Source organism: Mauremys mutica, chromosome 24, assembly GCF_020497125.1.
Source record: "Mauremys mutica isolate MM-2020 ecotype Southern chromosome 24, ASM2049712v1, whole genome shotgun sequence".
NCBI lineage: Eukaryota > Metazoa > Chordata > Testudines > Geoemydidae > Mauremys > Mauremys mutica.
This window is the reverse complement of record NC_059095.1, coordinates 14,119,426-14,133,145: the sequence shown is the minus strand read 5'-3', so window position 1 is coordinate 14,133,145 and position 13,720 is coordinate 14,119,426. Positions and strand designations below refer to the sequence as shown.

At 49.9% G+C, this 13,720-nt stretch overlaps 1 protein-coding gene across 3 annotated transcripts in view; it reads right to left on the bottom strand.

The window, feature by feature from the left end:
• Positions 1-236: 236 nt before the first annotated feature.
• The window catches only part of MARCHF2 (membrane associated ring-CH-type finger 2), an 84,926-nt gene continuing 71,442 nt past the window's right edge, over positions 237-13,720 (bottom strand). For 2 of the 3 annotated variants that reach the window (XM_044998595.1, XM_044998594.1), the window contains 2 exons: positions 11,861-12,070; positions 3,402-4,351 (listed from right to left, as the gene is read on the bottom strand). In XM_044998595.1, coding sequence (XP_044854530.1) covers positions 4,193-4,351; positions 11,861-12,070 — 369 coding nt within the window. In that variant the 3' untranslated portion in view covers positions 3,402-4,192. Of the gene's footprint in view, positions 781-3,401; positions 4,352-11,860; positions 12,071-13,720 lie in introns of those variants that run through there. The other variant, XM_044998596.1, reaches the window with a different exon arrangement.

The window sequence follows — 13,720 nt, the reverse complement described above, 5'->3', positions numbered from 1 at the left end:
AGGCCTGGTGATTTAAAAATGTCTAACATCAGTAACTGCTGTTTAACATCCTCCAGAAATACTAGTGCAAGGGAAAGAGTGATACCACCATATGATGAGACTATATCATGGTTTCCCCCCAGCTACAGAACAGAAATATTTATTGAAAATGTCTGCCTTTTCTGCATTATTGATAATGTTACCATTTCCATCTAGTAATGGACCAATCTCACTGCCAGGTTTCTTTTTGTTCCTAATATATTTTAAAAACTCCTCCTTATTGTCCTTAACTCTGCTGGCCACAGATTTCTCGTTGTGTCCCTTTTCAGTCCTAACTTCTGATTTATGGTCATTACTATAAATCTTTCCTTTTCTTCCATGTGTTATATCGTTTTCTTATAGCTGCCATCACTTCAACCTGGTTTAGAAGGGTTTTTTTTAACCAGTACAGCCTTCTTTTGGACTGTGGTTTTTTGGACTCTGAAGCAGAGGAAGGCAGCTTTCAGCTGTAGCCTACCAGCGCAGGGGCTTTACAGAAGCAGGGCTGCGACAATCTTCACAGCGCTCTATAATCATGGCCTGGCTAAGTGAGACTGGAAGGCTGTTTCTTTCCAGCAAGCATTTGTCCCTGAGCACATCCTGCCTCTTCCAATAACAACACAACAACCCAAAAGTTGTTTCACTTTTATTTACATAATCACATGGTGTGTTTCCTCCGGGACACTAGAACGTGCGAGAGCAGAGACGCTGATTTTCCAGACTCCACAAGAGCTAAATGTCTCCGCTGGGAAGGAGGAGGCCCTAGAGGATTAAAAAGTGAGTATCACCATTTTACAGGGGCACATGCAACAACTCAGATTACTTGGAAAGTACTATAAATACAAGGATGCAGAGAGAAAATAAAGCTACGGTGCCATGGGAGAGGATCAGCCACCCCTATCACCTGAGAGAGGGACTCCCAGGTTTCACAGTTGCAGACTTGTATCAATGCTGGGTTTCTATTTGAAAGACTGGTTACATTAGAGTCATTACTATTATCAGGAATGCACATGACTATGGGCTGAATTTTGAGACAGGTCTGTGCTAGATGTGTCATAGGAACCACCTTCCAGGGGCTGGTTGGATCTGGGGAGGTCAAATAAAAGGGAACACATTTGGAGAAAAATGCACCCAAGACACAGGTGTCTGCACAGTGAATGGCTGTAACCAGATCTCACACCCCGGGGGAGGAATGGAGCAGCATGTGCAACACACGAATGCAGAAAACAGCAAGGAGTGGGCAGCAGCTTCTATTCTACTGAAGAGCAGTTAAGCCTGGAAGTGCGGCTGTGCTTTTCCAATAACCCAGCAGCCAGTGTCAGTGAGTTCTGGTGGCTCTTGGAAAGCACTAGAGAGACCTGGCCAAACCTGTGGAGCAGCCTGCAGCTGCATTCAGGAGCTGCCAGGAGTCTGAATGGGCTCCTCGTGATTTCACACAAACGCTAACAGGATTTTGATTACTGTTGTGCAGCCACCCACTAGTCCCTCAGATTGCACCTCTGCTGAAGAAGCCTTTCATGTCTCACCAGGGCTGGAAGGAATTCAGTAGGGTATGCCAGCCCCCTTGGAGAGTCTAGATTGAACTGAAGGGGTGAGGGAAGGCTGTTCCTAGAATGAAGGATAACCAGCAGAAGAGACGAGACAAGGGCCTTCCCAGGAAGTTGGGGAGAACGGCAGCAGTGGGAAGAGGGGAGCAAAGCCTCTGGACAGTATGGATGTGACAAAGGAGAGAACTATTGTCCCAGGTACCAAGGAACAAGGCACACTTGCTCAGCTATCAGATGAGAGAAGAGACTTTCCCTCAATCAGTGATGGGAACATGCACAAACCCGCAGAGAACCCTGGGAGAAAAGAGTGAAAGATGTTCCACAGCAACCTACTGCCCAATCACAAATGAATAGTGCAAGGCAGACACAGGAGGGAAGCCAGCCACACAGCAAAGCCCTGCCACATGGAACCATTGACCCCAGTAGAGAGAGCTGAGCATTTTGCATGGTCAGTTAGGCAACCATTGCCCATCAAGGATTTTTTTAATTTGATCCAAACTGAAAGGGAGGGGAGGGGGCCGCTCTGGCGAAAGGATCCAGCTCAGCCAGACAGGAGAGAACACGGAAAAGGGGAGGTTGGATTTAGAATCCAGCAATTTGGGAACTATGGGGCTAAGGCCCAGAACTGTGCTATCCAAGCTAAATTCCATCTCCGGAGTCAGCGACTCGAGTCTCAGAATCATGGCGCATGGATGCAAGTATAGGGCTACAATTCAAGCCTGCCTACTCTTTGCTATTTCCCTTAACAGTTGCAGTATTTGGATCTCAGAATATTGCTCTCCGAAATAGCTCTCTATAATTAGAGCACTTGCCAAGGCTGCATTCGCCTAGACCATGGTGACAGAACACCTGCAGACTAGATCTGTTCTGAGATGTGGAAGCAAAGCACTGTGCACAGTAGAATATTAAATAGAGGAGGGATTATTTGAGGGTCACGGAAGTGGGGGATGGAAGAGGATGAGGCAAGGACTGAAGGCCAAAGAGGAAATAGGTAATAATTGGAGATATACCAATCTCCTAGAACTGGAAGGGACCTTGAAAGGTCATTGAGTCCAGCCCCTGCCTTCACTAGCAGGACCAATTTTTGCCCCAGATCCCTAAGTGGCCTCCTCAAGGATTGAACTCACAACCCTGGGTTTAACAGGCCAATGCTCAAACCACTGAGCTATCCCTCCCCCCCAAACATTTACACTAGCTATTAAGGAAGAGTTGCTGGAAATCCCTTGGCAGATCTTCCACTGCAATGTGTCAAGGGCCATTTGCTAAGCTTATTGCAGAGGCAACTGGATGCACCAGGTGGCAAGAAGAGGAACCCATGTCCTGCACTAGAGAGTGACTCAGGAGCCCATTCAGCCCTGAAAACACAGGAAAATACCTGTGTTAGGGCCACCAATGGTCCAGGCAGTGATTTCAGTGACTCTCCAAATAGCAGCACCAGGGGCTGTGTGCACAGAAGGTCACTATGCAGGGAGTCCTAAGGCTTCCCCTCCCTGCTGCTCAGGATGCAGAACATGAACATGTCTAGGAAGGTACATGCAGGAGCTAATGGTAGTGTAGCTCCCACTTCTAGCAGCGTATATGTTGATCTTAGGGAACATGAACAGGATACATTAGCCAATGAGAACCCAGCTCTGCTCTTTTGGGGGTGGCGACAGCTCCTCTCTTAGCCTTCAGATAGTTTTAAGCAAATAAGGGTCTCCTGAATGGGCTGCCTCTGGCTCATGCAGTGATTTTTAGGATCATATCCTCTTAGCACCTGGAGTCACTCGCTGTGTTATGTTTAGCAGAAATAATATTATACCAACAGCTGAACACAGCAGAGTCCTAGGGATAAAGTGATAATTTCATATTTTATGAGCTCACAGCTTCAAGTGAGAGTTTTCATATTCTGAAACATTGTGAAATTTTCAAGATTATAGTATTTTACAATACAAAATGTCTCCATTCAGTATTATGTCATTTTACTCCTTCTGGGATTATAATAATTATTAAAAGCACACACAACCTTGTCAAAAGGACAATACCACCACTACAGAAAACAAAGGAGAAAACCTGCTGCAATGATCTCAAAATCCATTTAGTGCAAAGGACAGGGGAACTTTTAGCAATGTCCAATGAGAAGTGTTCTTTATATGCTCATATTGAGAAACGGCCCAGATTCAACCTCTGAGTGAGATCAGGCTGCCAGCTTCTATACTGAAGCTTAGAACAATGTCTATATCAACACAAAAGGACTGAAACACAATATGCATGGCCATTAAAAATAATATTTATATATAGCTATATAGAGGGATTTTTTCCACATCATGTATTTAGTTTTAAGAAAGAATTCTGGCAGCTAAACACACATGGCTTTCTGTCTCTATGGACTCAGAGCCCTTTGGGGCCATTTCACACAGCCAAATGTTTATCATCTGTTTGTTTGCCTCAAACTGAAGTATTGTACTCGCTGAGTGCAAAGTCCCTTTGGTTGGGATGATTGTTTTGCCAGGTCGCTGCAGCTTCCACACACCTTTGTCCACAGAAAAAGATTCAATCCGCTTCTCTGGCGACATTCCTGCAAAGCCGCTCTCGTCCTCTCCTTGCTCACAGCTGCCCCATTCGGAGGATACCTGGCATGGGGTAACTCACACAGTTGTTTCATCTGCATTCTTCTTCATGAGCTTGGTGGAGAGCAGGGAATGCTGGACAGGATGAGGGCTCTTGGAGTCAGGAATCATTAAGCGGACTTTCTGATTGGTCCTTCTCCACTCCGAATACAGCTGGCAATGATAACGGAATGAAACCTGATGGACAACAAAGTATCAGTCTGATTACTGAGCTGCCGGGGCCTGCCACAGAATGGATGGGAGGTAAATGCCTGTGCCCAGTAGAGGACAATGCTAGTGAGATATAATGGCAGCACTAGCTGCTTTCCTGAGCCCTGCAAAATGGATTCCTGCACTCTTTCCACAGCCCACGGAAGCTAAGGGAGACAAAGCTGTGCCGGAAGTGGCTGGGACACATCACTTCAGGCCTTTGCTGAGGAATTTTACTGATTGTTTGCAAACTCAAGACCTTGATTTCTGTTGTTTTCTTATTTTAAGAAATTGTCCCTAACTAGTAATACAGACCAGCTGGATTTGCTGAGAGCACACATTCCTGGGCCAGAGTTTGCTTGATTTGGTTTACACCAGTCCCAGTGCCCTCTGGAGAGGATCTATGGAGATGCCATGGAAGTACAGGGTGTCTCTGTAAGGGACTGCAACAGGAATCTTAGTCCTGTGCATGAGTTAACCAGAGCGCCAGATCTGGGGTTAGAATGAACGTCCCACTAGGCATTCTGGGAGGGAACATTCAGCAAGGCTCAGGATCAGGAGGGTGAGTGAATCTCATATGGTCAAATCCCTACAATTGGCAGGCGATGGTGCAGCTTGGCCCCAAGCTCGGTTTTTTGAAGTTCTTGCAGTAACTTGTTTTCCTGTCTGCAGTTACTACACTTCGGTTGCGCTTTCAGCCTTTCCTCATTTCCCTCTCTAAACATTCCTGCATGACTCAGCCTGAACCCAGAAGTGATGCAACTGAAGTTTGCCAGGCTGGATGGAACAGGAACCCCTGAAGCAGGCTGGGATGATGGACATGGGACTCCACAAACTGTTTCAAATCAGGACGCTGCAGCGCGATTTGGGCTAAGTTTTCACACCGGACCTGGGGTTCCCAAAGCTGAAGGGGAGGGGAACACACTTGCCGTGGCCCACCCACAGAGTTGTGAACCATCACCTGCCTGTTTGCTCTCCACCTCCAACGTTCTCCTTTTCTGGCCATATGGCAGCAGAGACAGCGGGTGTGTGTTTGGGGAGCGGAAAAGGGATGGAGAGAGAGAACGAAAACAAAATAAAGAGCCACATCCACAAACCCACAGAGAAACTGGACAGAAAACAGAGGCACCACAGCACAGTGAGGGGCATAACACTGAAGAAAGGGGGCAACAATCTATGTGGGGAGGGGAAGGCTCCAACCAAAGAAGGCTGGGAACTCAGCCCCAGACTTTGGTCAGTTCTTTGTGTTTCTGAAAGAGGGGGTGGGGGTGGGCACACAGATACAACATGACATGACACTGCCTTTAGATGTCACATTCAGACTGATTTTCCCCCTCTCTCAGGCCATGTGCTCCTGACTGACTTCGCCAACATGCCCTGGAGGTGGGCAAGTGGGGAGCATGCAGGAAGATCCTGTTCCCAGTAACAACGCCCTGAGCATCCCATGCACAGCTGAGGCAGAGAGCCCGGAAACAGTGCCAGTTACAGATTCCCAGTAGTCTATGGGGCCTTGTTAACGCCAAGGCAGTGACAGACAATTTTAAGGCAGTATTGCTGGGCTGCTCTGCTACAACAGAGAACTCTGCGTACTGTGAGTAAGAAAAAATGGTTACTAACCTTTTGTAACTGTTGTTCTTCGAGATGTGTTGCCCGTGTCCATTCCATTGTAGGTGTGTGTGCTCGCCACATGCACTGGCGCTGGAAGTTTTTTCCTCAGTGGTATCAGTAGGGGACCGGCTCTGGCGCCCTCTGGAGTGGCGAGCGTATGCACTGGTATAAGGGGCACTGCTGGCCCCCTCCCACCCTCAGTTCCTTCTAGTCAGAACTCCGACAGCGGGGAAGGACGGTGGGTCATGGAACGGACATGAGCAATACATCTCGAAGAACAGTTATGAAAGATTCGTAACCGTTTTTTCTTCTTCAAGGATTGTTCATGTCCATTCCATGGTAGGTGACTCCCAAGCAGTACCTCTGGAGGCGGGCAGGAGTTCATGGCCGTGTCGACTGCAAAACAGCTTTGCCAAATCCAGCGTTATCTCTGGCCTGCTGAGTAATGGTGTAGTGCGTGGTGAATGTATGTACTGAAGATCATGTGCCAGCCCTGCAGATGTCCTGGATAGGAACATGCATCAGGAAGGCAGCCGAAGACGCCTGAGCCCTAGGTGAGTGAGCCTTCACTGTCTGTGGAGGTACAGCCTGCGCCAACTCGCAACAAGTGCAGATGCAGGTGGTGATCCAGTTTGAATTTGAAGACCCTTCATCCTGTCAGCTATCGCAGTAAAGAGCTGAGTTGATCTGCGGAAGGGCTGGATGCACTCCAAGTAGAAAGCCAGGGCATGCCTGACGTCTAGAGTGTGCAGGTGTCTGTCCTCGTTGGTCTTGTGAGGCTTGGGACAGGACACTGAGAGGAAGATATCCTGATTGACATGGAAGCACAACGCCACCTTCAGCAGGATAGGGCTGCAGCTGCACCTTGTCCTTGTAGAACACCGTATACGGGGGCTCCGAAGTGAGGGCTTTAATCTCGGAGACTCGCCTCACTGAAGTAATGGCTTCAAGGAATGCGACCTTCCATGACAGGTGCGAGAGAGAGAGAGCAAGAGGCTCGAACGGAGGACCGGTAAGCCTGGAAACGACTAGACTGAGGTCCCATTGGGGAATCGGATCCCAAACTGGCAGGGCCGTCCAGAGCGGGAGCAAGTGGGGCAATTTGCCCCGAGCCCTGCAGGAGCCCCATGAGCCCTGGCCTGGCGGCGGTCCGGGTCTTCGGCAGCATTTTGGCGGCGGGGTAACCTTTAGTGCTGCTGAAGACATGGAGCGACTGAAGGGCCCCCCACTGCCGAAGACCCGGACTGCTGCTGGGTGAGTACAAGTGCCACAGCTCCCCCGCTTTGCCCCAGGCCCCCTGAATCCTCTGGGTGGTCCTGTGGACCGGCGGAAACAGCCTCTTGAGGGCCTTGAGGAACCTGATCATCTTATGTGAGAATACTGATCTTCCCTGGATGTGCGGATGGAAGGCTGATATGGCTGCCAAGTGCATCTGGATCGATGAAAAGGCAAGGCCCTTGCGCTTTAGATGCAGGAGGTAATCTAGGATTGATTGTAAAGAGACACTAACAGGAAATATTCCACTCCAAAGCCTAGCAAGAGAAGTGTTTCCACTTTGCAAGGCAGTCAAGTGTCAGAAGGGAGCCGTGTTAGTCTGGATCTGTAAAAAGCAACAGAGAGTCCTGTGGCACCTTATAGACTAACAGACGTACTGGAGCATGAGCTTTCCCACTTCATTGGATGCATGTGGTAGGTGGCTCTAGGGGAGGCTTTCTGCTTTCCAGAAGAACCTGATGGGAAAAGGCCTGCTCCTTGGGGCTCAGCCACGCAGCATTCATGCTGTGAGGTGGAGAGAAGTGAGGTTCAGGTGCAGCAACCGTCTGTGATCCTGAGAGAGCAGGTCCGGACGGCCAGGAAGAGTCCATGTGGCTGCCACTACCAAGTCTATGAGAGTGCCGAACCAATGCTGGTGAGGCCAGGCTGAGGCGATCATAATGACTTATGCCTGGTCCCTCTTGATCTTGGAAAGGACCCTGCTGATTAGCAGGACCGGTGGAAAGGCACCCTCTGACCACGACAGAAGGAAGGCACCCGACAGCGAGCTGCTTTCGAGGCCTTGTAGTGAACAGAATTGGTGGCATTTCCTGTACTGTCTTCTGGCAAACAGGTCCACTTGGGGAGCTCCCCATCTCTGGAAGAGCATCTGGGCAACCTCTGAGTGGAGGGACCACTCGTAGTGAGAGAAGAAGGACCTGCTGAGGCGATCCGCCAGCATGTTCCAGACACCAGGGAGGTTCGAGACTTCCAGGTGGATAGTGTGCTGGATGCAGAAGTCCCACAGGTCAGGACTGACCACCGGGCTCCCCCTTGTATGTTGACATAGAACATGGAGGCCGTGTTGTCTGTCAGCACCTGCATCACTTGACTAGGGATGTAAAATGTTAAACGGGTAACCGATAAGCATCAGTCTTATCAGTAAGGTATTCCAGTTAACGTTTAAACTGCTGCGGGACTCTGCTGCCGGCCCCCAGCACCCTGGCTGTTGGCCTCCCGGGTCCGGGGTCTTGGCTGCCGACCTGTGCCCCAGTGTCCTGGCTGCCGGCCCTGCACCCAGGGCACTGCGTGGGGGATGCAGCGCAGCCAGGATCCTAATGGTTAAATGTTTAACCAGTACAATTTTAAAAGTTTAAACGTTTACTTTTTTAAACCACTATTTACATTGTTACACTTGACCAGATAGATGGGGGAAGAAACACCTCACACACCAGGCAAATGGCCCTGAGCTTTCTGACCTTTATATGAAGCGACAGCTCCTCCCGCGACCATAGTCCTTAAGTTTTGAGGGCACCAAGGTGTACTCCCCAGCCGAGGCTGGACGCATCCGAGACCAGGGACACTGTGGGCCATGGAGCTGCAAACGGAACCCCTTCCATCACCGGATTCGGGTTGCACCACCATTGGAGGGAGGTGAGTAACTGGGCCAGGATCATGAGGAACCCCTCCAAGAGGTGTCTGGCTGTGGAATGACAACCACCTTTGAAGGGACCTCAGCTGCAGTCTTTGATGCTGGACTACGTAGGTGCACGCAGCCATGTGCCCTAGGAGTCTGAGACAGACCTGAGCTGTGGTGACCGGGTGTGTGATGACTTGGGCAATCAGATCTGACATTGTTCTGAACCTGGCTTGTGGTAAGAACTTCTGGCTTGGGTAGAGTCGAGGACTGCTCTGATGAACACTATCCTCTGAGCGGGGACCAGTGTTGATTTTTGTTTATTAACAGGCCCAGGGCATGACAAGTGGTTTGCAACACCTCGATACTGCACTGCACCTGCTTCTGGGAGCAACCCTTGACGAGCCAGTCATCCAGCCAGGGATAGATCTGGACCCCTCGATGTCTGAGGTAAGCTGCAACTACTGCCATGCACTTTCTAAACACTCTTGGTGCTGTTGCTAGGCCGAATGGGAGCACTGCGAACTGGTAATATGTCTGACCAACCACAAAACGTAGAAATCTCTTGTGTCCGGGAAATCTTGAGATGTGAAAGTAAGCACCTTTTAGGTTGAGGGCGGCATTCCAGGATCCAGGGAGGGGATGATGGAGGCCAAGGAGACCATGTGGAATGTCAATTTCTTGAGATATTTGTTGAGGTCTCGCAGGTCCAGGATGACCCTAGCCCTCCTTTGGCTTTCTGAATGAGAAAGTACCGGGAGTAAAAACCTTTCCCTCTTCATTCTGCTGGAACTTCCTCCATGACCCTCAGCCACAGGAGGGCTTGCACCTTCTGGGTGAGCAATTGCTCGTGAGAAGGGTCCCTGAGGTGGTACGGGGAAGGGTGTGGGAAGGGGGGATAGAACAAAATTGGAGGATATACCCCGCTGCCGCTGTATTGAGGGCCCAGACCGTGATCTAGAACAGTGCCGGTCTGCTGTGCCGACAGAGGGTGGCCGAATCAAGGCCGGCTTGCCTATAGACTGTATCGCCCACACCGGCGGTGCCGGGGGCGGAGGCAGCGTCGACTCTGTCATCAAAATCAGATCCCTCGCTGTTGAGAACGTCTCCAGCGTGGAAGGGATATTAAGCTCTACCACGGGTCTAGCCGGGGAGCTGACAGGCACCGGACTCGACGGCCCTTGTGGGACCAGAATCGACGGTGCAGACGTCGTCGGGTGTCGGCGCCAGGCGGTCCGACTTGGACGAGCTCTCTGGCTGCGGTGCAGGTGACACAGAAGCAGCAGGAGTCTTAGACTTCCTCGACCTCGGGGAGAGGGAGCGGCGTCGAGCCGGCCTCGGTGCCGGCGACGGGTGGTGCCAAGGAGCCTTGGCCGTACCTGCGCGGTCCGGTGCCGAGGAGGTGCTTCTGTTCAAAGAGTGACCAGCGCTCAGTGCCGAAGGCTGAGGGGTGAGAGCCGCCTCCATGAGGAGCTGCTTTAGCCTAATGTCCTGCTCCTTTTTTGTTCTTGGCTTAAAAGCCTTGCAAATGTGGCACTTAGCTGTCAGGTGCGACTCCCCGAGGGACTTCAGACAGGAGTCGTGCGGGTCTCTTGTCGGCATCGGCCTGCGGCAGGCCGAGCACGGTTTGAAACCCGGTGAACCGGGCATGGGCCCCGGCACCACGTGCGGGAAAGGGGCTATTCCCCAAGCCCCTATTATTATACTAAATATACTATAAAGTAATAAACTAAAGTGAATTATATAAAAAGTTTTTAACTATATACACAACAAGGAATGAGAGAACTACGAGTAGCTAGGGAAGTGGAGGTCAGCTAAGCCGCGCTCCACTGTTCTAACGACCGACACGGGCGGTAAGAAGGAACTGAGGGGCGGATGGGGCGGCAGGGGTATATATCTGGTGCGATAGCGGCGCCACTCCAGGGGGCGCCCAGCCGACCCACCGAGTGTTGCTAGGGTAAAAATCTTCCGACGAACGTGCACGTGGCGCGTGCACACCCTAATTGGAATCGATATGAGCAAGCACTCGAAGAAGAACTTCTAGCACTGGTGCATGTGGCGAGCACACACACCTACAATGGAATGGACATGAGCAATCACTCGAAGAAGGAAGGACTGCTCTGCTACAAGGGACTTACTGTTACAATTTCTCAAGTGAGAAGAGGAGGGCAGGTCTCCTCCAGCTTGGCTGGAGTCTGACTTTTAAACAGACCACTTTGTGGCCCCTGGCCATTTTCTCAGAGCTTTTAAGAAATCCTTTTGATAGCTATTGGAATTTCAGTGACCCCAGCTGATCTCCAAGAGGAGTCCCACAAACCATTCTATACGCTTGTGCTCCTTTTCCCTCTTCGCCATAACAGTGCTGCTCTTAGACAGAGCCTGACTATACCTCACTGCTATATTTTATACAGCCTTTGACCAGGCTGATAGGAGTGCAGATTCCTATGCTCTTATGGTGTCTCAGACAGTATTTTATTCACAGTATTGTTTTTACCATAGTGCCAAGATTCAGGGATTTTTATTTGAAAACAGGAAGACAAAGAACAGCTGGGCTTCTTACTCCTCTCCCCATGCTTGCTAACCACACCGGTCCCCATGCTAATGTCAGGCTTGGTCTGTCCACTTCTACATCCCACACTGCACACACTGCACCAAAAAGGCATGTTGCCCTAATGTCCATCTGCAGACGTTCCTGATGATGTGCAGTGAGTTAGCATGCACGGGCAGAAACTCATTGTCAAGTGTCATTGACCTCAGCAGGTTACGTTTTAAAAATTTATTTATTTGTATTTAATGGGAACAGCCAACGATGTGCCTCTTGGTTTGGACTAAGGGCTGGGCAGCTATGGAGGAACTGCAGACACAGCCATGACTGAGCTCTGGGAACACAAACTATCCTCCTGGGATACTCTGCTTTGAATTCCCGTAACTGAGAAACACCTTTAAATGTAACAGGGCCCTGGGCTCAGGCACTGGGTGGCATTTTGCTGTTCACTCACCAGTGTCCAAAGGACGTAGATAGTAAAAAGTGCAATAGTAAGTGCTATCAGTCCAATGGCTTCCAGCCGGCTGTTGAACTGCAAGTGATCCTGGGCACCACGAAGACACAGCCAGCCCGAGATTGCCGCCAGGGGAGTAATGAACAGAAAACACACCATGTCACAGAAGAGGGTCCTCTTCTCATTACGAGGGCCAGGATCCTTCAGCCACTACAGGAAGAAGAGGAAAGAGGTGATTAGGCAGTGGCACACAAGAGCTAATACATATGCATGTGTGGGAGCGAAATAGGAGTAGTGTGTTCGGCTTCTCATTATTTGCATCCTATAAATGCACCTGGTGCTTTATAACAATAACCCACAAGGCCTCATATCAAACATGCCACAACAGTCAAATCAGAGTAGAGCTGGTTAGAACATTTCTGACAAACCCGCGGACAGTCTGATTTTGCTGAAGGTTAGATGGAATTCAGGCAGGGCTCTGATGGAAGCCTGCCTGGTTTACTGCCAACTTGCCCTGCCTGGTGGGCTGTTGGGGACCCTTGGCTCCCAGGTCCACAGCCCAGCAGCCGGACAGCCCGGAAGTGGGGCGCCATTCCCATCTGGAGAATCTAAACATTTTGGGGTTTTGTTCCTAATTAAACCAAATTTCGAAATCCTCCGTGAAATGGAATTGCCTTTCTCCATCAGCTCTAAAACTGAGAGATCTTCAAGACTTCGCTGCAGTCCATTGCCCCTGCCGATGCTTACCCAGACCCTTCTGTCTAGGGGATGATTAACTCCAAATAAGATATTCTCGATGCCGCCTCTGAGGCGAGGACAGCAAACTGGGGGGAGGGGAGAATCCCTGCTGAATTAACTAAGTAGGAAACCAGGATGAGAAGGAAAAAAAACAAAAAAAATCCCCATCACGCAGGATGTGGACTGAAAGCCTCTTGCCTGAACAGGGCAGGCTGGCTGCTGAGTGTCAGAAAACCAAGTACAGTCAGGGGAAGGCGACTCAGACCCACCTTCTCTTACAGCGCAGCCTGTGTCAAAAGCTCTGACTCAGCTGTAAAATGACCCTGTTTACTAGGGAAAGCTTCCCCCCAAGGGACTCGACTACTCTTTCCCCCGGTCTCAGCCCAGCCACATAGGCTGGGGAAGGGATTTTGCTATTTGCACAGATAAACTTGTGGGCAAAGGAGTTGAAATCTTTGTTTCGCCCTGACAAAGCTCAAAGTCAATGTCATTTCCATTGTGTGAGGAGCCATTGGCAACCGCATTGCACAGCCGTCCCGAAGACACCGTCAAAGCAAGGGCTACGGGCCACGAGACACTCACCAGACAGACACTCTTTGCCAGGACACTCTCCCTTCTTTACAGACTTGCTCCCTTCCTCCCTCTGTGCATTTGGTGATGCGGTGATCCCCCCGCAATGAACCCTTGTTCTGTGTTACGAGGGTGAGTCTGCATAAAGGTTCTCTTTCTACTGTTCCAACCCAAAGGTAGGAAGCTGTTTTAGTAAGAACCCTCCAGACAGAGGATGCTGACACCTCATTATTTGTTTCTTCCAGAATGGTCTTGATTTAGTAAAAGTGCTGGGTAATTTTTATGCTGGACACCAAGTTTTACAACAGGAGTTGCTCTCCTCCGAGGATTATACTATATTTAACCTTCTTTAAAGAAAAAAAGAAAAGAAAAGGACGGAAGGAATCTGTAGGTGCTAGCGTTAGCCAAGGTTTCTATGGTGAGGTGTAATGCAGACCAAGCTTTTGGATTCCTGCTTGGTCCATGCTCCAGAACTGTTGGGTTTCTTCTCATTCAAAAATTATTAAACAAACAACAAAACGAGACCAAACCAACAGACAGAGCACCACAGTC